The sequence below is a fragment of the Psittacula echo genome, assembly GCF_963264785.1.
Source record: "Psittacula echo genome assembly, chromosome: 33".
NCBI lineage: Eukaryota > Metazoa > Chordata > Aves > Psittaciformes > Psittacidae > Psittacula > Psittacula echo.
In genome coordinates, this window is record NC_137768.1 from 431,373 (window position 1) to 458,688 (window position 27,316).

General features: G+C 58.2%; 1 protein-coding gene across 1 annotated transcript; it reads right to left on the bottom strand.

The window, feature by feature from the left end:
* Positions 1-1,081: 1,081 nt before the first annotated feature.
* Positions 1,082-19,805, bottom strand: ETFB (electron transfer flavoprotein subunit beta; the record flags this gene model as incomplete). Its single annotated transcript, XM_080636439.1, has 6 exons — positions 19,738-19,805; positions 17,731-17,889; positions 11,088-11,243; positions 8,983-9,045; positions 7,194-7,358; positions 1,082-1,258 (listed from the first exon to the last, which is right to left on the bottom strand). The coding sequence occupies exons 1-6, from the start codon at positions 19,792-19,794 to the stop codon at positions 1,082-1,084; spliced, it is 777 nt and encodes a 258-aa protein (XP_080492565.1). The 5' UTR covers positions 19,795-19,805.
* Positions 19,806-27,316: the final 7,511 nt, after the last annotated feature.

Sequence of the window (27,316 nt, forward strand, 5' to 3'; positions counted from 1 at the left end):
CGTTGCCTGGCAACGGGGCCGCCATAGGGGGTGATGGGGATGAACTGGGACCCAATGGGGTCAAACTGGGATTCAATGGGGTTAAACTGGGACCCAATGGGGTTAAACTGGGACCCAATGGGGTCAAACTGGGACCCAATGGGGTTAAACTGGGATTCAATGGGGTCAAACTGGGACCCAATGGGGTTAAACTGGGACCCAATGGGGTCAAACTGGGATTCAATGGGGTCAAACTGGGATTCAATGGGGTTAAACTGGGACCCAATGGGGTCAAACTGGGACCCAATGGGGTCAAACTGGGATTCAATGGGGTCAAACTGGGACCCAATGGGGTCAAACTGGGATTCAATGGGGTCAAACTGGGACCCAATGGGGTCAAACTGGGACCCAATGGGGTTAAACTGGGACCCAATGGGGTCAAACTGGGATTCAATGGGGTCAAACTGGGACCCAATGGGGTTAAACTGGGACCCAATGGGGTCAAACTGGGATTCAATGGGGTTAAACTGGGACCCAATGGGGTCAAACTGGGACCCAATGGGGTTAAACTGGGATTCAATGGGGTTAAACTGGGACTCAATGGGGTTAAACTGGGATTCAATGGGGTCAAACTGGGACCCAATGGGGTCAAACTGGGACCCAATGGGGTTAAACTGGGACCCAATGGGGTCAAACTGGGATTCAATGGGGTCAAACTGGGACCCAATGGGGTTAAACTGGGATTCAATGGGGTCAAACTGGGACCCAATGGGGTTAAACTGGGACCCAATGGGGTCAAACTGGGACCCAATGGGGTCAAACTGGGACCCGAAGGGGTTAAACTGGGACCCAATGGGGTCAAACTGGGACCCAATGGGGTCAAACTGGGATTCAATGGGGTCAAACTGGGACCCAATGTGTCCATACTGGTCCATACTGGTCCATACTGGTCCAAACCAGCCCCTCCTCCTCATTCACACCCGCTTTATTCTTGGCGCCGCCGCCGGTGGCGCGCCCGCCTTTTCCCGCGCCTGACGTCACCGGCGCGCCGGCGCGCCGCCTCCCCATTGGCTGCGAACCCGGAAGAGGCGCGGCGCGGCTCTCAGAGGCGGCCGGCGGCAGCGAGGCGCTCGAGCAGAGCGGCCACGCTCTCGACGCGCTGCCCCCCCTGGCGGGCGGGAGGTTCCTCCAGGCGCAGCACCCGCAGCTTGGGGGGCGGGGGGGGAGCCCCCAGCAGCTCCGCGAGCGGCACCAGCTCCAGGGGCTTCTTCTTGGCCTTCTATGGGGCACAAAGGGGGGGCTATGGGGCGGCTATGGGGGGAATGGGGGCTATGGGGGGAATGGGGGCAATGGGGGTTATGGGGGTTATGGGGGCTATGGGGGCTATGGGGGCTATGGGGCTATGGGGGGAATGGGGGGAATGGGGGCTATGGGGGTTATGGGGGCTATGGGGGGAATGGGGGGAATGGGGGTTATGGGGGTTATGGGGGCAATGGGGGTTATCGGGCTATGAGAGCTATGGGGCTATGGGGGTTATGGGGGCTATGGGGCTATGGGGGGAATGGGGGCTATGGGGGTTATGGGGGTTATGGGGGCAATGGGCGTTATGGGGGCTATGAGAGCTATGGGGCTATGGGGGGAATGGGGGCTATGGGGGTTACGGGGGTTATGGGGGCTATGGGGGCTATGGGGGTTATGGGGGCTATGGGGGCTATGGGGCTATGGGGGTTATGGGGGGAGTGGGGGCTATGTGGGTTATGGGGGGAGTGGGGGCTATGGGGGGAATGGGGGCTATGGGGCAAAGGGGGCTATGGGAGTTATGGGGGCTATGGGGGCTATAGGGGCTATGGGGGCAATGGGGGTTATGGGGGCTATGGGCGTTATGGGGGCTATGGGGGCTATGGGGGTTATGGGGGCTATGGGGGGAATGGGGGCTATGGGGGCTATGGGGGCTATAGGGGCTATGGGGGCAATGGGGGTTATGGGGGCTATGGGCGTTATGGGGGCTATGGGGGTTATGGGGGCTATGGGGGCTATGGGGGCTATGGGGGCTATGGGGGGAATGGGGGCTATGGGGGCTATGGGGGTTATGGGGGCTATGGGGGCTATGGGGGGAATGGGGGCTATGGGGGTTATGGGGGCTATGGGGGCTATGGGGCTTATGGGGGCTATGGGGGCTATGGGGGCTATGGGGGCTATGGGGGCTATGGGGCACATATGGGGGTTATGGGGGTCTATACGGGCTGTCTATACGTACCCACCATGATGTTGGGCAGGGTGGCTATAGCTCTCTCTATAGGGGTGTACAGGGTCTCTATATGTACTCTATAGATCTCTATAGGTACCATAATGTTGGGCAGGGTGATGTAACTCTCTCTATAGGGTCTCTATAGGGTCTCTATAGGGTCTCACCATGATGTTGGGCAGCGTGGCGTAGCTCTCTCTATAGGTCTCTATAGGTCTGTATAGGTGACTATAGGAGGTGTCTATAGGGTCTCACCATGATGTTGGGCAGTGTGGCGTAGCTCTCTCTATAGGGTCTCTATAGGGTCTCTATAGGGTCTCTATAGGGTCTCTATAGGAGGTCTCTATAGGGGGTGTCTATGGGTCTCACCATGATGTTGGGCAGTGTGGCATAGCTCTATAGGTCTCTATAGGCCTCTATAGGTGTCTATAGGAGGTCTCTATAGGGGGTGTCTATAGGTCTCACCATGATGTTGGGCAGCGTGGCGTAGCTCTCTGTATAGGGTCTCTATAGGTCTCTATAGGGTCTCTATAGGTGTCTATAGGGGGTCTCTATAGGTGTCTATAGGTACCATGATGTTGGGCAGCGTGGCGTAGCTCTCTCTATAGGTCTTTATAGGTGTCTATAGGGTCTCTATAGGTCTCTACAGGGTCTCTATAGGTCTCTATAGGTCTCTATAGGGGGTCTCTATAGGTGTCTATAGGTGTCTATAGGGGGTCTCTATAGGTGTCTATAGGGTCTCACCATGATGTTGGGCAGCGTGGCGTAGCTCTATAGGTCTCTATAGGTGTCTATAGGTGTCTATAGGGGGTCTCTATAGGTGTCTATAGGTGTCTATAGGGGGTCTCTATAGGGGGTGTCTATAGGTCTCACCATGATGTTGGGCAGCGTGGCGTAGCTCTCTCTATAGGTCTCTACAGGTCTCTATAGGTGTCTATAGGGGGTCTCTATAGGTGTCTATAGGTCTCACCATGATGTTGGGCAGCGTGGCGTAGCTCTCTCTATAGGTCTCTATAGGTCTCTATAGGTGTCTATAGGGGGTCTCTATAGGGGGTGTCTATAGGGTCTCACCATGATGTTGGGCAGCGTGGCGTAGCTCTCTCTATAGGTCTCTATAGGTCTCTATAGGTGTCTATAGGGGGTCTCTATAGGGTCTCACCATGATGTTGGGCAGCGTGGCGTAGCTCTCTCTATAGGTCTCTATAGGTCTCTATAGGGTCTCTATAGGTGTCTATAGGGGGTCTCTATAGGTGTCTATAGGTACCATGATGTTGGGCAGCGTGGCGTAGCTCTCTCTATAGGTCTCTATAGGTCTCTATAGGTGTCTATAGGGGGTGTCTATAGGGTCTCACCATGATGTTGGGCAGCGTGGCGTAGCTCTCTCTATAGGTCTCTATAGGTCTCTATAGGTGTCTATAGGGGGTCTCTATAGGTGTCTATAGGTGTCTATAGGGGGTCTCTATAGGGTCTCACCATGATGTTGGGCAGCGTGGCGTAGCTCTCTCTATAGGTCTCTATAGGTCTCTATAGGTGTCTATAGGGGGTCTCTATAGGTGTCTATAGGGGGTGTCTATAGGGTCTCACCATGATGTTGGGCAGCGTGGCGTAGCTCTCTCTATAGGTCTCTATAGGTCTCTATAGGTGTCTATAGGGGGTGTCTATAGGGTCTCACCATGATGTTGGGCAGCGTGGCGTAGCTCTCTCTATAGGTCTCTATAGGTCTCTATAGGTGTCTATAGGGGGTCTCTATAGGGTCTCACCATGATGTTGGGCAGCGTGGCGTAGCTCTCTCTATAGATCTCTATAGGTCTCTATAGGTGTCTATAGGGGGTCTCTATAGGGTCTCACCATGATGTTGGGCAGCGTGGCGTAGCTCTCTCTATAGGTCTCTATAGGTCTCTATAGGTGTCTATAGGGGGTCTCTATAGGGTCTCACCATGATGTTGGGCAGCGTGGCGTAGCTCTCTCTATAGATCTCTATAGGTCTCTATAGGTGTCTATAGGGGGTCTCTATAGGGTCTCACCATGATGTTGGGCAGCGTGGCGTAGCTCTCTCTATAGGTCTCTATAGGTCTCTATAGGTGTCTATAGGGGGTCTCTATAGGGTCTCACCATGATGTTGGGCAGCGTGGCGTAGCTCTCTCTATAGGTCTCTATAGGTGTCTATAGGTGTCTATAGGGGGTGTCTATAGGGTCTCACCATGATGTTGGGCAGCGTGGCGTAGCTCTCTCTATAGGTCTCTATAGGTCTCTATAGGTGTCTATAGGGGGTGTCTATAGGGTCTCACCATGATGTTGGGCAGCGTGGCGTAGCTCTCTCTATAGGTCTCTATAGGTCTCTATAGCTGTCTATAGGGGGTGTCTATAGGGTCTCACCATGATGTTGGGCAGCGTGGCGTAGCTCTCTCTATAGGTCTCTATAGGTGTCTATAGGGGGTCTCTATAGGGTCTCACCATGATGTTGGGCAGCGTGGCGTAGCTCTCTCTATAGGTCTCTATAGGTCTCTATAGGTGTCTATAGGGGGTCTCTATAGGTGTCTATAGGTGTCTATAGGGGGTGTCTATAGGGTCTCACCATGATGTTGGGCAGCGTGGCGTAGCTCTCTCTATAGGTCTCTATAGGTCTCTATAGGTGTCTATAGGGGGTCTCTATAGGTGTCTATAGGTGTCTATAGGGGGTGTCTATAGGGTCTCACCATGATGTTGGGCAGCGTGGCGTAGCTCTCTCTATAGGTCTCTATAGGTGTCTATAGGGGGTGTCTATAGGGTTTCACCATGATGTTGGGCAGCGTGGCGTAGCTCTCTCTATAGGTCTCTATAGGTCTCTATAGGTGTCTATAGGGGGTGTCTATAGGGTCTCACCATGATGTTGGGCAGCGTGGCGTAGCTCTCTCTATAGGTCTCTATAGGTCTCTATAGGGGGTGTCTATAGGGTCTCACCATGATGTTGGGCAGCGTGGCGTAGCTCTCTCTATAGGTCTCTATAGGGTCTCTATAGGTGTCTATAGGGGGTCTCTATAGGGTCTCACCATGATGTTGGGCAGCGTGGCGTAGCTCTCTCTATAGGTCTCTATAGGGTCTCTATAGGTGTCTATAGGGGGTCTCTATAGGTGTCTATAGGTGTCTATAGGGGGTGTCTATAGGGTCTCACCATGATGTTGGGCAGCGTGGCGTAGCTCTCTCTATAGGTCTCTATAGGTCTCTATAGGTGTCTATAGGGGGTGTCTATAGGGTCTCACCATGATGTTGGGCAGCGTGGCGTAGCTCTCTCTATAGGTCTCTATAGGTGTCTATAGGGGGTGTCTATAGGGTCTCACCATGATGTTGGGCAGCGTGGCGTAGCTCTCTCTATAGGTCTCTATAGGGTCTCTATAGGTGTCTATAGGGGGTCTCTATAGGGTCTCACCATGATGTTGGGCAGCGTGGCGTAGCTCTCTCTATAGGTCTCTATAGGTGTCTATAGGTGTCTATAGGGGGTGTCTATAGGGTCTCACCATGATGTTGGGCAGCGTGGCGTAGCTCTCTCTATAGGTCTCTATAGGGTCTCTATAGGTGTCTATAGGGGGTCTCTATAGGGTCTCACCATGATGTTGGGCAGCGTGGCGTAGCTCTCTCTATAGGTCTCTATAGGTCTCTATAGGTCTCTATAGGGGGTCTCTATAGGTGTCTATAGGGGGTGTCTATAGGGTCTCACCATGATGTTGGGCAGCGTGGCGTAGCTCTCTCTATAGGTCTCTATAGGTCTCTATAGGTCTCTATAGGGGGTCTCTATAGGTGTCTATAGGGGGTCTCTATAGGGTCTCACCATGATGTTGGGCAGCGTGGCGTAGCTCTCTCTATAGGTCTCTATAGGTCTCTATAGGTCTCTATAGGGGGTCTCTATAGGTGTCTATAGGGGGTGTCTATAGGGTCTCACCATGATGTTGGGCAGCGTGGCGTAGCTCTCTCTATAGGTCTCTATAGGTCTCTATAGGTCTCTATAGGGGGTCTCTATAGGTGTCTATAGGGGGTCTCTATAGGGTCTCACCATGATGTTGGGCAGCGTGGCGTAGCTCTCTCTATAGGTCTCTATAGGTCTCTATAGGTCTCTATAGGGGGTCTCTATAGGTGTCTATAGGGGGTCTCTATAGGGTCTCACCATGATGTTGGGCAGCGTGGCGTAGCTCTCTCTATAGGTCTCTATAGGTCTCTATAGGTCTCTATAGGGGGTCTCTATAGGTGTCTATAGGGGGTCTCTATAGGGTCTCACCATGATGTTGGGCAGCGTGGCGTAGCTCTCTCTATAGGTCTCTATAGGTCTCTATAGGGTGTCTATAGGGGGTGTCTATAGGGTCTCACCATGATGTTGGGCAGCGTGGCGTAGCTCTCTCTATAGGTCTCTATAGGTGTCTATAGGTGTCTATAGGGGGTCTCTATAGGGTCTCACCATGATGTTGGGCAGCGTGGCGTAGCTCTCTCTATAGGTCTCTATAGGTGTCTATAGGGGGTGTCTATAGGGTCTCACCATGATGTTGGGCAGCGTGGCGTAGCTCTCTCTATAGGTCTCTATAGGTGTCTATAGGGGGTGTCTATAGGGTCTCACCATGATGTTGGGCAGCGTGGCGTAGCTCTCTCTATAGGTCTCTATAGGTCTCTATAGGGTGTCTATAGGGGGTGTCTATAGGGTCTCACCATGATGTTGGGCAGCGTGGCGTAGCTCTCTCTATAGGTCTCTATAGGTCTCTATAGGGTGTCTATAGGGGGTGTCTATAGGGTCTCACCATGATGTTGGGCAGCGTGGCGTAGCTCTCTCTATAGGTCTCTATAGGTGTCTATAGGTGTCTATAGGGGGTCTCTATAGGGTCTCACCATGATGTTGGGCAGCGTGGCGTAGCTCTCTCTATAGGTCTCTATAGGTCTCTATAGGTGTCTATAGGGGGTGTCTATAGGTGTCTATAGGTGTCTATAGGGGGTCTCTATAGGGTCTCACCATGATGTTGGGCAGCGTGGCGTAGCGGGGCTCATTGAGGCGCAGGTCGGCCGTGAGCAGCGCCGGGAGGCGCAGGCGGAGCCGCTCCAGGCCCCCGTCCACTTCCCGCTGGATCCGCACGGAGCCGGAGGCGGGGGCGAGCTCCAGGTGGGAGAGGAAAGTGCCCTGGGAACGGGAACAGCCGGGAACGGGAACGGGAACAGCCGGGAACGGGAACAGCCGGGAATGGGAACGGGAACAGCCGGGAACGGGAACAGCCGGGAATGGGAACGGGAACAGCCGGGAATGGGAACGGGAACAGCCGGGAACGGGAACAGCCGGGAATGGGAACGGGAACAGCCGGGAATGGGAACGGGAACAGCCGGGAACGGGAACAGCCGGGAATGGGAACGGGAACAGCCGGGAACGGGAACAGCCGGGAATGGGAACAGCCGGGAATGGGAACGGGAACAGCCGGGAATGGGAACAGCCGGGAATGGGAACAGGAACAGCCGGGAATGGGAACGGGAACAGCCGGGAATGGGAACAGCCGGGAATGGGAACAGCCGGGAACGGGAACAGCCGGGAATGGGAACAGGAACAGCCGGGAATGGGAACAGCCGGGAATGGGAACAGGAACAGCCGGGAATGGGAACAGCCGGGAATGGGAACGGGAATGGGAACGGGAACGGGAACAGCCGGGAATGGGAACGGGAACAGCCGGGAATGGGAACAGCCGGGAATGGGAACAGGAACAGCCGGGAATGGGAACAGCCGGGAATGGGAACGGGAATGGGAACGGGAACGGGAACAGCCGGGAATGGGAACGGGAACAGCCGGGAATGGGAACAGCCGGGAATGGGAACAGCCGGGAATGGGAACGGGAACAGCCGGGAATGGGAACGGGAACGGGAACAGCCGGGAATGGGAATAGCCGGGAATGGGAACGGGAACGGGAACAGCCGGGAATGGGAACGGGAACAGCCGGGAATGGGAACGGGAAAGGGAACAGCCGGGAATGGGAACGGGAATGGGAACGGGAACGGCCGGGAATGGGAACAGCCGGGAATGGGAACAGCCGGGAATGGGAACAGCCGGGAATGGGGATGGGAATGGGAACAGCCGGGAATGGGAACAGCCGGGAATGGGGACGGGAATGGGAACAGCCGGGAATGGGAACAGCCGGGAATGGGAACAGCCGGGAATGGGGACAGGAATGGGAACAGCCGGGAATGGGGACGGGAACAGCCGGGAATGGGAACGGGAACGGGAACAGCCGGGAATGGGGACGGGAACAGCCGGGAATGGGAACGGGAACGGGAACAGCCGGGAATGGGAACGGGAATGGGAACAGCCGGGAATGGGGACGGGAACAGCCGGGAATGGGAACGGGAACAGCCGGGAATGGGGACGGGAATGGGAACAGCCGGGAATGGGGACGGGAACGGGAACAGCCGGGAATGGGGACAGCCGGGAATGGGGACGGGAATGGGAACAGCCGGGAATGGGGACGGGAACGGGAACAGCCGGGAATGGGAACGGGAATGGGATTGGGAATGGGATTGGGATTGAGAATGGGAATGGGATTGGGAATGGGATTGGGAATGGGAATGGGATTGGGAATGGGAATGGGATTGGGAATGGGATTGGGAATGGGAATGGGAATGGGAATAGGATTGGGAATGGGATTGGGAATGGGATTGGGATTGGGAACGGGGACGGGAGCATCCCCGCATGGGATGAATGGGACCAGCGCCCCCCCCCTCACCCCCCCACTATCCCACAATGCCCCAGGGCAGGGGGCGCTCACCTGGGGCCAGTCCAAGATGGCGGCGAGGATCTGGCCTGTCTGGTTGCAGTCGTCGTCTATGGCCTGGGGGGGGGAGGCACCCATAGGGGCTATAGGGGCCATGGGGCGCCCCATAGAGCCCTATAGGGCACACAGACACCGCCCCCCACGGGCCCTATGGGGGCTCTGGGAGGTTCTAAAGGGGCTCGGAAGCATCCCATAGGGGTTCTATAGGGGCTCCATTGGGGTCTCTCCATAGGGGTCTCCCTATAGGGGTCTCTATAGGAGTCTCTCTCTATACGCTCTCTCTATAGATGTCTCTATAGGGTCTCTCTATAAATGTCTCTCTATAGGCTCTCTCTATAGGGGTCTCTCTATAGATCTCTCTCTATAGGTGTCTATAGGGTCTCTCTCTGTATAGGTCTCTATAGATGTCTCTATAGCTCCCTCTATAGGCTCTCTGTATAGGTCTTTCTCTATAGCTGTCTCTATAGGAGTCTCTCTCTCTATATGTTCCGTATATAGATCTCTATAGGTGTCTCTATAGGTCTTTCTATAGATGTCTCTCTATAGGGCTCTCTCTATAGGTCTCTATAGGTGTTTATGTGTGTCTCTCTATAGGTCTCTCTAGGATCTCTCTATAACCTCTCTCTCTATAGGTTCTCTCTATACGTGTCTATAGGTCTCTCTCTATAGGTCTCTATAGGTGTCTATAGGTCTCTATAGGAGTCGCTCTCTATAGATCTCTATAGGCTCTCTATATAGGTCTCTATAGGTCTCTCTATAGGTGTCTCTATAGGTCTCTATAGGTGTCTCTATAGGTGTCTCTATAAGTCTCTCTCTATAGGTCTCTATGGGGGTTTCTCTCTATAGGGGTCTCTCTCTATAGGTCTCTATAGGCTCTCTCTATATAGGTCTCTACAGGTCTCTCTATAGGTGTCTCTCTATAGGGCTCTATAGGTCTCTATAGGGGTCTCTCTCTATAGGTCTCTATAGGTCTCCATAGGTGTCTATAGGTCTCTATAGATGTCTATAGGTCTCTCTATAGGTATCTCTATAGGGCTCTATAGGTCTCTCTATAGGTGTCTCTCTATAGGCTCTCTCTCTCTCTATAGGTCTCTATAGATCTCTATAGGTCTCTGTAGGTCTCTCTATAGGTCTCTATAGGTCTCTATAGGTCTCGTCTCTATAGGTCTCTCTATAGGTCTCTATAGATCTCTATAGGTCTCTATAGGTCTCTATAGGTCTCTCTATAGGTCTCTATAGGTCTCTATAGGTCTCTATGGGTCTCTATGGGTCTCTATAGGTCTCTATAGATCTCTATAGGTCTCTATAGGTCTCTATAGGTCTCTATAGATCTCTATAGGTCTCTATAGGTCTCTATAGGTCTCTCTATAGGTCTCTATAGATCTCTATAGGTCTCTATAGGTCTCTATAGATCTCTATAGGTCTCTATAGGTCTCTCTATAGGTCTCTATAGATCTCTATAGGTCTCTAGGTCTCTATAGGTCTCTATAGGTCTCTCTATAGGTCTCTATAGGTCTCTATAGGTCTCTCTATAGGTCTCTATAGATCTCTATAGGTCTCTATAGGTCTCTATAGATCTCTATAGGTCTCTATAGGTCTCTCTATAGGTCTCTATAGATCTCTATAGGTCTCTATAGGTCTCTATAAGTCTCTATAGGTCTCTCTATAGGTCTCTATAGATCTCTATAGGTCTCTATAGGTCTCTATAGGTCTCTATAGGTCTCTCTATAGGTCTCTATAGATCTCTATAGGTCTCTATAGGTCTCTATAGATCTCTATAGGTCTCTATAGGTCTCTCTATAGGTCTCTATAGATCTCTATAGGTCTCTATAGGTCTCTATAAGTCTCTATAGGTCTCTCTATAGGTCTCTATAGATCTCTATAGGTCTCTATAGGTCTCTCTATAGGTCTCTCTATAGGTCTCTATAGATCTCTATAGGTCTCTATAGGTCTCTCTATAGGTCTCTATAGGTCTCTATAGGTCTCTCTATAGGTCTCTATAGGTCTCTATAGGTCTCTCTATAGGTCTCTATAGGTCTCTATAGGTCTCTATAGGTCTCTATAGGTCTCTATAGGTCTCTCTGGGCTCCCCCCCTCACCTGCTTCCCCAGCAGCACCAGCAGGGGGCGCTCCCTCCGCACGAGCTCCCCCAGCGCCGCCGCCACCTCGCGGGGCCCCAGCGGCGGCGCCGCCTCCGGCACCTCCACGAGCACGGCCCGGTCCGCGCCCAGGGCGAGCGCAGTGCGCAGCGCGTCCTGCAGGGGGAGACAGAGAGCGGCGCCCATAGGGAACAATGGGGACAGCGCCGCCTGTAGGGGCAACGGGGACAGCGCCTCCCATAGGGAACAATGGGGACAGCGCCGCCCGTAGGGAACAATGGGGACAGCGCCGCCCGTAGGGAACAACGGGGACAGCGCCGCCCGTAGGGAGCAACGGGGACAGCGCCGCCCGTAGGGAACAATGGGGACAGCGCCGCCCGTAGGGAGCAACGGGGACAGCGCCGCCCATAGGGAGCAATGGGGACAGCGCCGCCCATAGGGAGCAATGGGGACAGCGCCGCCCGTAGGGAGCAATGGGGACAGCGCCGCCCGTAGGGAACAACGGGGACAGCGCCGCCCATAGGGAGCAATGGGGACAGCGCCGCCCATAGGGAGCAATGGGGACAGCGCCGTCCATAGGGAGCAACGGGGACAGCGCCGCCCATAGGGAGCAATGGGGACAGCGCCGCCCATAGGGAACAACGGGGACAGCGCCGCCCGTAGGGAGCAACGGGGACAGCGCCGCCCATAGGGAACAATGGGGACAGCGCCGCCCATAGGGAGCAACGGGGACAGCGCCGCCCATAGGGAGCAATGGGGACAGCGCCGACCGTAGGGAACAACGGGGACAGCGCCGCCCGTAGGGAGCAATGGGGACAGCGCCGCCCATAGGGAGCAACGGGGACAGCGCCGCCCATAGGGAACAACGGGGACAGCGCCGCCCCTAGGGAACAATGGGGACAGCGCCGCCCATAGGGAACAATGGGGACAGCGCCGCCCATAGGGAACAACGGGGACAGCGCCGCCCGTAGGGAACAATGGGGACAGCGCCGCCCATAGGGAACAATGGGGACAGCGCCGCCCGTAGGGAACAATGGGGACAGCGCCGCCCATAGGGAACAATGGGGACAGCGCCGCCCCTAGGGAACAATGGGGACAGCGCCGCCCGTAGGGAGCAACGGGGACAGCGCCGCCCGTAGGGAACAATGGGGACAGCGCCGCCCATAGGGAACAATGGGGACAGCGCCGCCCATAGGGAGCAATGGGGACAGCGCCGCCCATAGGGAACAACGGGGACAGCGCCGCCCGTAGGGAACAACGGGGACAGCGGCGCCCATAGGGAACAATGGGGACAGCGCCGCCCATAGGGAACAACGGGGACAGCGCCGCCCGTAGGGAACAACGGGGACAGCGCCCATAGGGAGCAATGGGGACAGCGCCGCCCGTAGGGAACAATGGGGACAGCGCCGCCCATAGGGAGCAACGGGGACAGCGCCGCCCATAGGGAACAATGGGGACAGCGCCGCCCATAGGGAGCAACGGGGACAGCGCCGCCCATAGGGAACAATGGGGACAGCGCCGCCCATAGGGAGCAACGGGGACAGCGCCGCCCATAGGGAACAATGGGGACAGCGCCGCCCCTAGGGAACAATGGGGACAGCGCCGCCCCTAGGGAACAATGGGGACAGCGCCGCCCATAGGGAACAATGGGGACAGCGCCGCCCATAGGGAGCAACGGGGACAGCGCCGCCCATAGGGAACAATGGGGACAGCGCCGCCCATAGGGAGCAATGGGGACAGTGCCGCCCATAGGGAACAATGGGGACAGCGCCGCCCGTAGGGAGCAACGGGGACAGCGCCGCCCGTAGGGAGCAACGGGGACAGCGCCGCCCGTAGGGAGCAATGGGGACAGCGCCGCCCATAGGGAGCAATGGGGACAGCGCCGCCCGTAGGGAGCAATGGGGACAGCGCCGCCCGTAGGGAGCAACGGGGACAGCGCCGCCCATAGGGAGCAATGGGGACAGCGCCGCCCGTAGGGAGCAAAGGGGACAGCGCCGCCCATAGGGAGCAATGGGGACAGCGCCCATAGGGAACAATGGGGACAGCGCCGCCCATAGGGAGCAACGGGGACAGCGCCGCCCATAGGGAGCAATGGGGACAGCGCCGCCCATAGGGAACAATGGGGACAGCGCCGCCCATAGGGAGCAATGGGGACAGCGCCGCCCATAGGGAGCAATGGGGACAGCGCCGCCCGTAGGGAACAATGGGGACAGCGCCGCCCGTAGGGAGCAACGGGGACAGCGCCGCCCGTAGGGAACAATGGGGACAGCGCCGCCCGTAGGGAGCAATGGGGACAGCGCCGCCCATAGGGAACAATGGGGACAGCGCCGCCCGTAGGGAGCAACGGGGACAGCGCCGCCCGTAGGGAGCAACGGGGACAGCGCCGCCCATAGGGAGCAACGGGGACAGCGCCGCCCATAGGGAACAATGGGGACAGCGCCGCCCATAGGGAGCAATGGGGACAGCGCCGCCCATAGGGAGCAACGGGGACAGCGCCGCCCATAGGGAGCAATGGGGACAGCGCCGCCCATAGGGAACAACGGGGACAGCGCCGCCCGTAGGGAACAACGGGGACAGCGCCGCCCGTAGGGAACAACGGGGACAGCGCCGCCCATAGGGAACAATGGGGACAGCGCCGCCCGTAGGGGCAACGGGGACAGCGCTGCCCATAGGGAACAACGGGGACAGCGCCGCCCATAGGGAGCAACGGGGACACCGCCGCCCATAGGGAACAACGGGGACAGCGCCGCCCATAGGGAGCAACGGGGACAGCGCCGCCCATAGGGAGCAAAGGGGACAGCGCCGCCCATAGGGAGCAATGGGGACAGCGCCGCCCATAGGGAGCAATGGGGACAGCGCCGCCCATAGGGAACAATGGGGACAGCGCCGCCCATAGGGAGCAATGGGGACAGCGCCGCCCATAGGGAGCAATGGGGACAGCGCCGCCCATAGGGAACAATGGGGACAGCGCCGCCCGTAGGGAACAATGGGGACAGCGCCGCCCATAGGGAGCAATGGGGACAGCGCCGCCCGTAGGGAACTATGGGGACAGCGCCGCCCGTAGGGAGCAATGGGGACAGCGCCGCCCATAGGGAGTAATGGGGACAGCGCCCGTAGGGAGCAACGGGGACAGCGCCTCCCATAGGGAACAATGGGGACAGCGCCGCCCGTAGGGAGCAATGGGGACAGCGCCGCCCATAGGGAGCAATGGGGACAGCGCTGCCCATAGGGAGCAATGGGGACAGCGCCGCCCATAGGGAACAACGGGGACAGCGCCCATAGGGAACAACGGGGATAGCACCCATAGGGAACAATGGGGACAGCGCCGCCCGTAGGGAGCAATGGGGACAGAGCCCATAGGGAGCAATGGGGACAGCGGCGCCCATAGGGAGCAATGGGGACAGCGCCGCCCATAGGGAGCAATGGGGACAGCGCCCATAGGGAGCAATGGGGACAGCGCCGCCCATAGGGAGCAATGGGGACAGCGCCCATAGGGAGCAATGGGGACAGCGCCGCCCATAGGGAGCAATGGGGACAGCGCCGCCCATAGGGAACAGCGGGGACAGCGCCGCCCATAGGGAGCAATGGGGACAGCGCCGCCCATAGGGAGCAATGGGGACAGCGCCGCCCATAGGGAACAATGGGGACAGCGCCGCCCATAGGGAACAATGGGGACAGCGCCGCCCATAGGGAGCAATGGGGACAGCGCCACCCATAGGGAACAACGGGGACAGCGCCGCCCATAGGGAACAACGGGGACAGCGCCCATAGGGAACAATGGGGACAGCGCCCATAGGGAGCAATGGGGACAGCGCCGCCCATAGGGAACAACGGGGATAGCACCCATAGGGAACAATGGGGACAGCGCCGCCCATAGGGAACAATGGGGACAGCGCCCATAGGGAGCAATGGGGACAGCGCCCATAGGGAGCAATGGGGACAGAGCCGCCCATAGGGAGCAATGGGGACAGCGCCGCCCATAGGGAACAACGGGGATAGCACCCATAGGGAACAATGGGGACAGCGCCGCCCATAGGGAACAATGGGGACAGCGCCCATAGGGAGCAATGGGGACAGCGCCGCCCATAGGGAGCAACGGGGACAGCGCCGCCCATAGGGAGCAATGGGGACAGCGCCCGTAGGGAGCAACGGGGACAGCGCCCATAGGGAGCAATGGGGACAGAGCCGCCCATAGGGAACAATGGGGACAGCGCCGCCCGTAGGGAGCAATGGGGACAGAGCCCATAGGGAGCAATGGGGACAGCGGCGCCCATAGGGAGCAATGGGGACAGCGCCGCCCATAGGGAGCAATGGGGACAGCGCCCATAGGGAGCAATGGGGACAGCGCCGCCCATAGGGAGCAATGGGGACAGCGCCCATAGGGAGCAATGGGGACAGCGCCGCCCATAGGGAGCAATGGGGACAGCGCCGCCCATAGGGAACAGCGGGGACAGCGCCGCCCATAGGGAGCAATGGGGACAGCGCCGCCCATAGGGAGCAATGGGGACAGCGCCGCCCATAGGGAACAATGGGGACAGCGCCGCCCATAGGGAGCAATGGGGACAGCGCCACCCATAGGGAACAACGGGGACAGCGCCGCCCATAGGGAACAACGGGGACAGCGCCCATAGGGAACAATGGGGACAGCGCCCATAGGGAGCAATGGGGACAGCGCCGCCCATAGGGAACAACGGGGATAGCACCCATAGGGAACAATGGGGACAGCGCCGCCCATAGGGAACAATGGGGACAGCGCCCATAGGGAGCAATGGGGACAGCGCCCATAGGGAGCAATGGGGACAGAGCCGCCCATAGGGAGCAATGGGGACAGCGCCGCCCATAGGGAACAACGGGGATAGCACCCATAGGGAACAATGGGGACAGCGCCGCCCATAGGGAACAATGGGGACAGCGCCCATAGGGAGCAATGGGGACAGCGCCGCCCATAGGGAGCAATGGGGACAGCGCCGCCCATAGGGAGCAATGGGGACAGCGCCCGTAGGGAGCAACGGGGACAGCGCCGCCCGTAGGGAACAATGGGGACAGCGCCGCCCATAGGGAGCAATGGGGACAGCGCCGCCCATAGGGACCCGTAACACCCCATAGGGACACATAGAGACCCATAGCACCCATAGGGACCCACAACACCCCTTAGAACCCATAGGGATGCACAGCATCTATAGTGGCCCATAGAAACCCATTGCACCCATATTTAGCCATAGAACCCCACAGTGACCCATAGCTCCCCATAGCACCCAGAGGGACCCACAACACCCATAGTGACCCATAGCATCCCATAGTAACCCATAGGGACCCATAGCACCCATAGGGACCCCAGACACCCATAGTGACCCATAGCATCCCATAGTGACCCATAGAGACCCATAGCATCCATAGCTCCCATATGGACCCATAGCATCCCATAGTGACCCATAGCACCCATAGCTCCCATAGTGACCCATAGCACCCATAGCTCCCATACGGACCCATAGCATCCCATACTGACCCATAGCACCCACAGCATCCCATAGTGACCCATAGCACCCATAGCTCCCATAGTGACCCATAGCATCCCATACTGGCCCATAGCACCCACAACATCCCATACTGACCCATAGCACCCATAGCATCCCATAGTGACCCATAGCACCCATAGCTCCCATACGGACCCATAGCATCCCATACTGACCCATAGCACCCATACCATCCCATAGTGACCCATAGCATCCCATACTGACCCATAGCACCCATACCATCCCATAGTGACCCATAGCATCCCATACTGACCCATAGCACCCATAGCATCCCATAGTGACCCATAGCACCCATAGCTCCCATACGGACCCATAGCATCCCATAGTGACCCATAGCACCCATAGCTCCCATACGGACCCATAGCATCCCATACTGACCCATAGCACCCATAGGGACCCCAAACACCCCATAGAGGCCCCAAAATACCCCATAGGGGGGACCCCCCCCCCATTGGCCACAATGACCTCGTCCACGGCCCCGCTGTGCCCCAGCCCCTCGGACCGTACCATTCACGAACGGAGGGGGGGAAACGGGGGGGTTTGGGGGGCACCAAAGGGGCCCGGTGTGCCCCCAATGGTTATGGGGCGCTATGGGGCTGGTTATGGGGTACGCATGGGGGGTTTTGGGGTGCCCATGGGGCTGCTTTGGCGTGACCGGACCATAGCGCACCCCCCCATTGGTCTCAATGGGCAGCCCCGATCGTCCTCCACCACCCGGACCGTACCACTGATGAAGGGGAGGGGGGGAACCAGGGGGGTTTGGGTTGCTCCAATGGGGCCGAGGGGGCTCGGGGGGGGTCCTAAAGGTTCTGGGGCGCTATGGGGCGGGCTATGGGGCGCTATGGGGCGGGTTTGAGGTGACCTGGCCCTGCCGTGTCCCCACATTGCCCGCGGTAACACATTGGGGCACCCCCACGGCTGGCTTTGGGCTGACCCGAGCGGCAGCGCCGCGCTCCCTCAGCCACCCGGACCGTACCACTCATGGAAGGGGGGAGAACGGGGGGGGTTTGGGTTGCTCCAATGGGGCCGGGGGGGCTCGGGGGGACCCCCAAAGGTTCTGGGGCGCTATGGGGCGGGCTATGGGGCGCTATGGGGCGGTGTGGGGGGACCTGGCTCTGCCGTGTGCCCACGCTGGCCGCGATGACCTCGGCGGCGTCCCCCCTCTCCCGCAGGCGCACGGCCTCTTCCAAGGCGATCTCGCAGAAGGGGTTCATTGAGTGCTTCACGCCCTGCTCCTGCACGCGCTGGCCCCCCGGCGCCAGGCGCACCTATGGGGGCCATAGGGGACGTGAGGGGGGCTATAGGGGACCAATGGGGGCTATAGGGGGACATGAGGGGCTATAGGGGATAGGGGGGGCTATAGGGGGTATGGGGGCCATAGGGGCTATAGGGGATAGGGGGGGTTATAGGGGACATGGGGGCTATAGGGGACATGAGGGGCTATAGGGGATAGGGGGGGCTATAGGGGGTATGGGGGCCATAGGGGCTATAGGGGATAGGGGGGGTTATAGGGGACATGGGGGCTATAGGGGACATGGGGGGGTATAGGGGGTATGGGGGCCATAGGGGACATGGGGGCTATAGGGGACATGGGGGGGTATAGGGGCCATAAGGGACATGGGGGCTATAGGGGATATGGGGGGGTATAGGGGGTATGGGGGCCATAGGGGCTATAGGGAATAGGGGGGGTTATAGGGGACATGGGGGCTATAGGGGATATGGGAAGCATAGGGGACATGGGGGGTTATAGAGGATATGGGGGCTATAGGGGATATGGGGGGTAGAGGGGACATGGGGGATATAGGGGTTATACGGGATCAATGGAGGCTATAGGGGATCAGTGGGGGTTATAGGGGACATGAGGGCTATAGCGAATATGGGGGGCTAAAGGGGACATGGGGGCTATAGGGGATATGGGGGGTATAGGGGACATGGGGGCTATAGGGGACATGGGGGGTATAGGGGATATGGGTGGGTATAGGGGATATGGGGGCTATAGGGGACATGGGGGGTATAGGGGATATGGGTGGGTATAGGGGATATGGGGGCTATAGGGGATATGGGGGCTATAGGGGACATGGGGGGTATAGGGGATATGGGTGGGTATAGGGGATAAAGGGGCTATAGGGGATATGGGGGCTATACGGGCCTGGGGGGATCAATAGGGTTTGGGGGGGATCAATGGGGCTGGGGGGGACCATAGGGTTAAGGGGAACCCATAGGGTTAAGGAGCACCCACAGGGTTTAGGGGCCCCCATAGGCTCTATAGGGACCTCATGGGCTCCATAGGGACCCCATAGGGTTTAGGAGCATCCATAGGGGTTTAGGGCCCCCAAAGGCTCCATAGGGACCCCATAGGGTTAAGGAGCACCCATAGGGGTTTAGGGCCCCCAAAGGCTCTATAAGGACCTCATAGGGTCCCCATAGGGTTTAGGAGCACCCATAGGGGTTTAGGCCCTCATAGGCTCTATAAGGACCCCATAGGCTCCATAGGGCCCCCATAGGGTTTAGGAGCACCCATAGGGGTTTATGGCCCCCATAGGCTCTATAAGGACCTCATAGGCTCCATAGGGACCCCATAGGGTTAAGGAGCACCTATAGGGTTTAGGCGCACCCACAGGGGTTTAGGGCCCCCATAGGCTCTATAAGGACCCCATAGGCTCCATAGGGCCCCCATAGGGTTTAGGAGCACCCATAGGGGTTTATGGCCCCCATAGGCTCTATAAGGACCTCATAGGCTCCATAGGGACCCCATAGGGTTAAGGAGCACCTATAGGGTTTAGGAGCACCCATAGGGGTTTATGGCCCCCATAGGCTCTATAAGGACCTCATGGGCTCCATAGGGACCCCATAGGGTTTAGGAGCAGCCATAGGGTTTAGGGCCCCCACAGGCTCCATAGGGACCCCGTAGTGTTAAGGAGCCCCCATAGGGGTTTAGGAGCACCCATTGGGTTTTAGGGCCCCCATAGGCTCTATAAGGACCTCATAGGCTCCATAGGGACCCCATAGTGTTAAGGAGCACCTATAGGGTTTAGGCGCACCCATAGGGTTTAGGGCCCCCATAGGCTCTATAAGGACCCCATAGGCTCCATAGGGACCCCATAGGGTAGGGCTACCTTGACGGCGAAGTCGATGACCCGCTTCACCCCGACCAGCACCTTCAGCGGCGCCATCGCGCCCAGGCCACGCCCCCTCCGCCCTAAGCCCCGCCCCTTCCCCTCCTAAGCCACGCCCCGCGCGCGCGCGCGCGCCTCCGGGCGCGCCTTTCCCACGCCCCCTCCATTGACGAGCGCGGCCGAGGGGGCGAGGCCTCCGCAGGCCACGTGATGAGGAGGGCGCGCTTACGGGACCGCCCCCCTCCCCCATGATTTTAGGGGGGTCCAAAGGTGTCTGAGGAGCCCCCCAACCCCTATAGGTGCCCTATAGACCCTATGGGCGCCCCATAGACCCTATGGGCGCCCCATAGACCCCCAAAATCCATCACAAGCCATTAGAAAACACCGGTTTATTCCCGTTATTCCAACACGTGAAGGGGGGGCAATAAATAGGGGGGGGGGTTGGGGGCTTTGGGGTGCTCGGGGGGGGGTTGGGGGTCCTGGGGGGGGTTGGGGGTCCCCATTGATGATTTCGAGGTCCCCATTGATGATTTTGGGGTCCCCATTGATGACTTTGGGGTCCCCATTGATAATTTTGGGGTCCCCATTGACGATTTTGGGGTCCCCATTGGTAATTTTGGGGTCCCCATTGATGATTTTGGGGTCCCCATTGACGATTTTGGGGTCCCCATTGATAATTTAGGGGTCCCCATTGATGACTTTGGGGTCCCATTGATGATTTTGGGGTCCCATTGATGACTTTGGGGTCCCCATTGATAATTTTGGGGTCCCATTGATGATTCCAAGGTCCCCATTGACGATTTCAAGGTCCCCATTGACGATTTTGGGGTCCCCATTGACGATTTTGGGGTCCCCATTGATGATTTCAAGGTCCCCATTGATGACTTTGGGGTCCCCATTGATGATTTCGAGGTCCCCATTGATGACTTTGGGGTCCCCATTGATGATTTTGGGGTCCCATTGATGACTTTGGGGTCCCCATTGATAATTTTGGGGTCCCATTGATGATTCCAAGGTCCCCATTGACGATTTCAAGGTCCCCATTGACGATTTTGGGGTCCCCATTGATGATTTTGGGGTCCCCATTGACGATTTTGGGGTCCCATTGATGATTCCAAGGTCCCCATTGATAATTTGGGGGTCCCATTGATGACTTTGGGGTCCCATTGATGATTTCGAGGTCCCCATTGATGATTCCAAGGTCCCCATTGATAATTTGGGGGTCCCATTGATGACTTTGGGGTCCCCATTGATGATTTTGGGGGTCCCCATTGATAATTTTGGGGTCCCCATGGGGGTTTTCGGGGGTCGCGGAGCCGATTTTGGGGTCCCCTTGGGGGTTTTCGGGGGTCGCGGAGCCGATTTTGGGGTCCCCAGGGCGCTCGGGGGCTCAGGTCCGGCAGCAGAGGCCGCAGCCCCGGTTCCGGCAGCAGTTGCAGCAATAGGAGCAGAGCGGGAAGTGGGAGCTGTGGCGCCGGATGCGGGGGGGCTGGGGGGGGAATGGGGTTAAAGGGGGCTTGGGGTCCCCCCCTTACCCCTATAGACCCCCACATCCCTTATATGGGTGCCCCCCTTACCCCTATAGACCCCCACATCCCTTATATGGGTGCCCCCCTTACCCCTATAGACCCCCACATCCCTTATATGGGTCCCCCCCTTACCCCTATAGACCCCCACATCCCTTATATGGGTGCCCCCCTTCTCCCTATAGACCCCACATCCCTTATATGGGTGCCCCCCTTACCCCTATAGACCCCACATCCCTTATATGGGTGCCCCCCTTACCCCTATAGACCCCCACATCCCTTATATGGGTGCCCCCCCTTACCCCTATAGACCCCACATCCCTTATATGGGTGCCCCCCTTACCCCTATAGACCCCACATCCCTTATATGGGTGCCCCCCTTACCCCTATAGACCCCCACATCCCTTATATGGGTGCCCCCCTTACCCCTATAGACCCCACATCCCTTATACGGGTGCCCCCCTTACCCCTATAGACCCCCACATCCCTTATATGGGTGCCCCCCTTACCCCTATAGACCCCCACATCCCTTATATGGGTCCCCCCCTTCTCCCTATAGACCCCCACATCCCTTATATGGGTGCCTCCCTTACCCCTATAGACCCCCACATCCCTTATATGGGTCCCCCCCTTCTCCCTATAGACCCCCACATCCCTTATATGGGTGCCCCCCCTTACCCCTATAGACCCCACATCCCTTATATGGGTGCCCCCCTTACCCCTATAGACCCCACATCCCTTATATGGGTGCCCCCCTTACCCCTATAGACCCCCACATCCCTTATATGGGTGCCCCCCTTACCCCTATAGACCCCACATCCCTTATACGGGTGCCCCCCTTACCCCTATAGACCCCCACATCCCTTATATGGGTGCCCCCCTTACCCCTATAGACCCCCACATCCCTTATATGGGTGCCCCCCTTACCCCTATAGACCCCCACATCCGTTATATGGGTCCCCCCCTTCTCCCTATAGACCCCCACATCCCTTATATGGGTCCCCCCGTTATCCCTATAGACCCCCACATCCCTTATATGGGTGCCTCCCTTACCCCTATAGACCCCCACATCCCTTATATGGGTGCCTCCCTTACCCCTATAGACCCCACATCCCTTATATGGGTCCCCCCCTTCTCCCTATAGACCCCCACATCCCTTATATGGGTGCCCCCCTTACCCCTATAGACGCCCACATCCCTTATATGGGTGCCTCCCTTACCCCTATAGACCCCCACATCCCTTATATGGGTGCCCCCCTTCTCCCCATAGACCCCCACATCCCTTATATGGGTGCCCCCCTTCTCCCTATAGACCCCCACATCCCTTATATGGGTGCCCCCCTTCTCCCTATAGACCCCCACATCCCTTATATGGGTGCCCCCCTTCTCCCCATAGACCCCCACATCCCTTATATGGGTGCCCCCCTTCTCCCCATAGACCCCCACATCCCTTATATGGGTGCCCCCCTTCTCCCCATAGACCCCCACATCCCTTATATGGGTGCCCCCTTTACCCCTATAGACCCCCACATCCCTTATATGGGTGCCCCCCTTCTCCCTATAGACCCCCACATCCCTTATATGGGTGCCCCCCTTCTCCCCATAGACCCCCACATCCCTTATATGGGTCCCCCCTTCTCCCCATAGACCCCCACATCCCTTATATGGGTCCCCCCTTCTCCCCATAGACCCCCACATCCCTTATATGGGTGCCCCCCTTCTCCCCATAGACCCCCACATCCCTTATATGGGTCCCCCCTTCTCCCCATAGACCCCCACATCCCTTATATGGGTCCCCCCTTCTCCCCATAGACCCCCACATCCCTTATATGGGTCCCCCCCTTCTCCCCATAGACCCCCACATCCCTTATATGGGTCCCCCCTTCTCCCCATAGACCCCCACATCCCTTATATGGGTCCCCCCTTCTCCCCATAGACCCCCACATCCCTTATATGGGTGCCCCCCTTCTCCCTATAGACCCCCACATCCCTTATATGGGTCCCCCCCTTACCCCTATAGACCCCCACATCCCTTATATGGGTCCCCCCCTTCTCCCCATAGACCCCCACATCCCTTATATGGGTCCCCCCCTTCTCCCCATAGACCCCCACATCCCTTATATGGGTCCCCCCCTTCTCCCCATAGACCCCCACATCCCTTATATGGGTCCCCCCTTCTCCCCATAGACCCCCACATCCCTTATATGGGTGCCCCCCTTCTCCCCATAGACCCCCACATCCCTTATATGGGTCCCCCCTTCTCCCCATAGACCCCCACATCCCTTATATGGGTCCCCCCCTTCTCCCCATAGACACCCACATCCCTTATATGGGTCCCCCCCTTCTCCCCATAGACCCCCACATCCCTTATATGGGTGCTCCCCTTACCCCTATAGACCCCACATCCCTTATATGGGCGCCCCCCCCGCACCCCAACACCCCCCTTGGACTCACCTGTCCATCCCCCCATTGCCTTTGGGGGGTGCCCCCCCCGTGTTGGGGGGTCCCAGCCTGCTTTAGGGGGGGCCCCCATTGCCTTGGGGGGGGCCCCAGCAGCACGGCCCCATCCTGCAGCACAGCCTATGGGGGGGGGGGGGTATGTAAAGGGGTGATGTTGGGGGGTCCCCCCCCCCCCCATATCCCATCCATTGCTCACCCCATTCCCATTCCCATCCATAAGGAAGAGCAGGAGGAGGACGAGGATGACTCCGGGCACCTTCATTCTGCCTATGGGGGGGTCCGGCTCTTCCAGCTCCATTTATCCCCCCCCAATCCCACCCCCCCCCCCCCGTTTTCCATCGGCATTCCAGGAAGGATCCACCCCCCCCTCCCCCCCCGTGACCCTGATTTGGGTGGAAAAAAGCCAAGTTTGGGGCTTTTGGGGCTTTCCTGGCAGGGGATGGGGGGGGGGGGGATGGGGAGGGAGCATTGCGATGGGGGGGGACGAGGGACCCCCATTGAAGTGAATGGGGACCCCCCCACCCATGGGACCCCCATTGAAGTGAATGGGGACCCCCCCACCCATGGGACCCCCATTGAAGTGAATGGGGACCCCCTCACCCATGGGACCCCCATTGAAGTGAATGGGGACCCCCTCACCCATGGGACCCCCATTGAAGTGAATGGGGACCCCCCACCCATGGGACCCCCATTGAAGTGAATGGGGACCCCCTCACCCATGGGACCCCCATTGAAGTGAATGGGGACCCCCTCACCCATGGGACCCCCATTGAAGTGAATGGGGACCCCCCCACCCATGGGACCCCCATTGAAGTGAATGGGGACCCCCTCACCCATGGGACTCCCATTGAAGTGAATGGGGACTCCCCCCACCCATGGGACCCCCATTGAATTGAATGGGGACCCCCCCCACCCATGGGACCTCCATTGAAGTGAATGGGGACCCCCCACCCATGGGACCCCCATTGAAGTGAATGGGGACCCCCCCACCTATGGGACCTCCATTGAAGTGAATGGGGACCCCCTCACACATGGGACCCCCATTGAAGTGAATGGGGACCCCCCCACCTATGGGACCTCCATTGAAGTGAATGGGGACCCCCCCACCCATGGGACTCCCATTGAAGTGAATGGGGACTCCCCCCACCCATGGGACCTCCATTGAAGTGAATGGGGACCCCCCCACCCATGGGACCTCCACTGAAGTGAATGGGGACCCCCTCACCTATGGGACCCCCATTGAAGTGAATGGGGACCCCCCTCACCCATGGGACCGCCACTGAAGTGAATGGGGACCCCCCACCTATGGGACTCCCACTGAAGTGAATGGGGACCCCCTCATCCATGGGACCCCCATTGAAGTGAATGGGGACCCCCCACCTATGGGACCCCCATTGAAGTGAATGGGGACCCCCCCACCTATGGGACCTCCATTGAAGTGAATGGGGACCCCCTACCCATGGGACCTCCATTGAAATGAATGGGGACCCCCCACCCATGGGACCCCCATTGAAGTGAATGGGGACTCCCCCCACCCATGGGACCTCCATTGAAGTGAATGGGGACCCCCTACCCATGGGACCTCCATTGAAATGAATGGGGACCCCCCACCCATGGGACCCCCATTGAAGTGAATGGGGACCCCCCCACCTATGGGACCCACATTGAAGTGAATGGGGACCCCCTCACACATGGGACCTCCATTGAAGTGAATGGGGACCCCCTCATCCATGGGACCTCCATTGAAGTGAATGGGGACCCCCCCACCCATGGAACCCCCATTGAATTGAATGGGGACCCCCTCACACATGGGACCCCCGTTGAAGTGAATGGGGACCCCCCCCACCCATGGGACCCCCATTGAAGTGAATGGGGACCCCCTCACCCATGGGACCTCCATTGAAGTGAATGGGGACCCCCTCACCCATGGGACCTCCATTGAAGTGAAGGGGACCCCCCACCCATGGGACCTCCACTGAAGTGAATGGGGACCCCCCACCCACGGGACCCCCACTGAAGTGAATGGGGACTCCCCCCACCCATGGGACCCCCATTGAAGTGAATGGGGACCCCCTACGCATGGGACCTCCATTGAAATGAATGGGGACCCCCCACCCATGGGACCCCCATTGAAGTGAATGGGGACCCCCCCACCTATGGGACCCCCATTGAAGTGAATGGGGACCCCCTCACACATGGGACCTCCATTGAAGTGAATGGGGACCCCCCACCCATGGAACCCCCATTGAATTGAATGGGGACCCCCTCACACATGGGACCCCCGTTGAAGTGAATAGGGACCCCCCCCACCCATGGGACCCCCATTGAAGTGAATGGGGACCCCCCACCCATGGGACCTCCACTGAAGTGAATGGGGACCCCCTCACCCATGGGACCCCCATTGAAGTGAATGGGGACCCCCCACCTATGGGACCCCCACTGAAGTGAATGGGGACCCCCCACCTATGGAACCCCCATTGAAGTGAATGGGGACCCCCTCACACATGGGACCTCCATTGAAGTGAATGGGGACCCCCATAACAGTCTCTGGGTCCTAGTGCCCCTCCTCCATGGGACCAAGGTCTTTTGTGTGCCCTCTATTGATGCCCCCCCATTGATGCCCCCCATTGATACCCCCCATTGATACCTCCCCATTGATGCCCCCCATTGATACCCCCCATTGATACCTCCCCATTGATGCCCCCCATTGATACCCCCCATTGATACCTCCCCATTGATGCCCCCCATTGATACCCCCCATTGATACCTCCCCATTGATGCCCCCCATTGATACCCCCCCATTGATACCTCCCCATTGATGCCCCCCATTGATACCCCCCATTGATACCTCCCCATTGATGCCCCCCATTGATACCCCCCATTGATACCTCCCCATTGATGCCCCCCATTGATGCCCCCCATTGATACCTCCCCATTGATGCCCCCCATTGATACCCCCCATTGATACCTCCCCATTGATGCCCCCCATGGATACCCCCCCATTGATGCCCCCCCACCCCATTGATGCCCCCCCCTTGGCAGAGGGGAGCGGGCGCCCGGGTGCCGCCACCGTGTTTGCTGTCCCCAGGCCAGGGTCAGTGTGGGGCAGACACCGAGGCGCCAGGGCAGGGACACGGGGGGGGGGTCATTGGGACATGGATGTGGGGTGTGGGGTGTGGGGTATGGGATATGGGGTATGGGGTATGGGATATGGGATATGGGGTATGGGGTATGGGGTATGGGATATGGGGTATGGGGTATGGGGTATGGGGTATGGGATATGGGGTATGGGGTATGGGGTATGGGATATGGGGTATGGGGTATGGGGTATGGGGTATGGGATATGGGGTATGGGGTATGGGGTATGGGGTATGGGATATGGGGTATGGGGTATGGGGTATGGGGTATGGGGTATGGGGTATGGGATATGGGGTATGGGATATGGGGTATGGGGTATGGGATATGGGGTATGGGGTATGGGGTATGGGATATGGGATATGGGGTATGGGGTATGGGGTATGGGGTATGGGATATGGGATATGGGATATGGGATATGGGATATGGGGTATGGGATATGGGATATGGGGTATGGG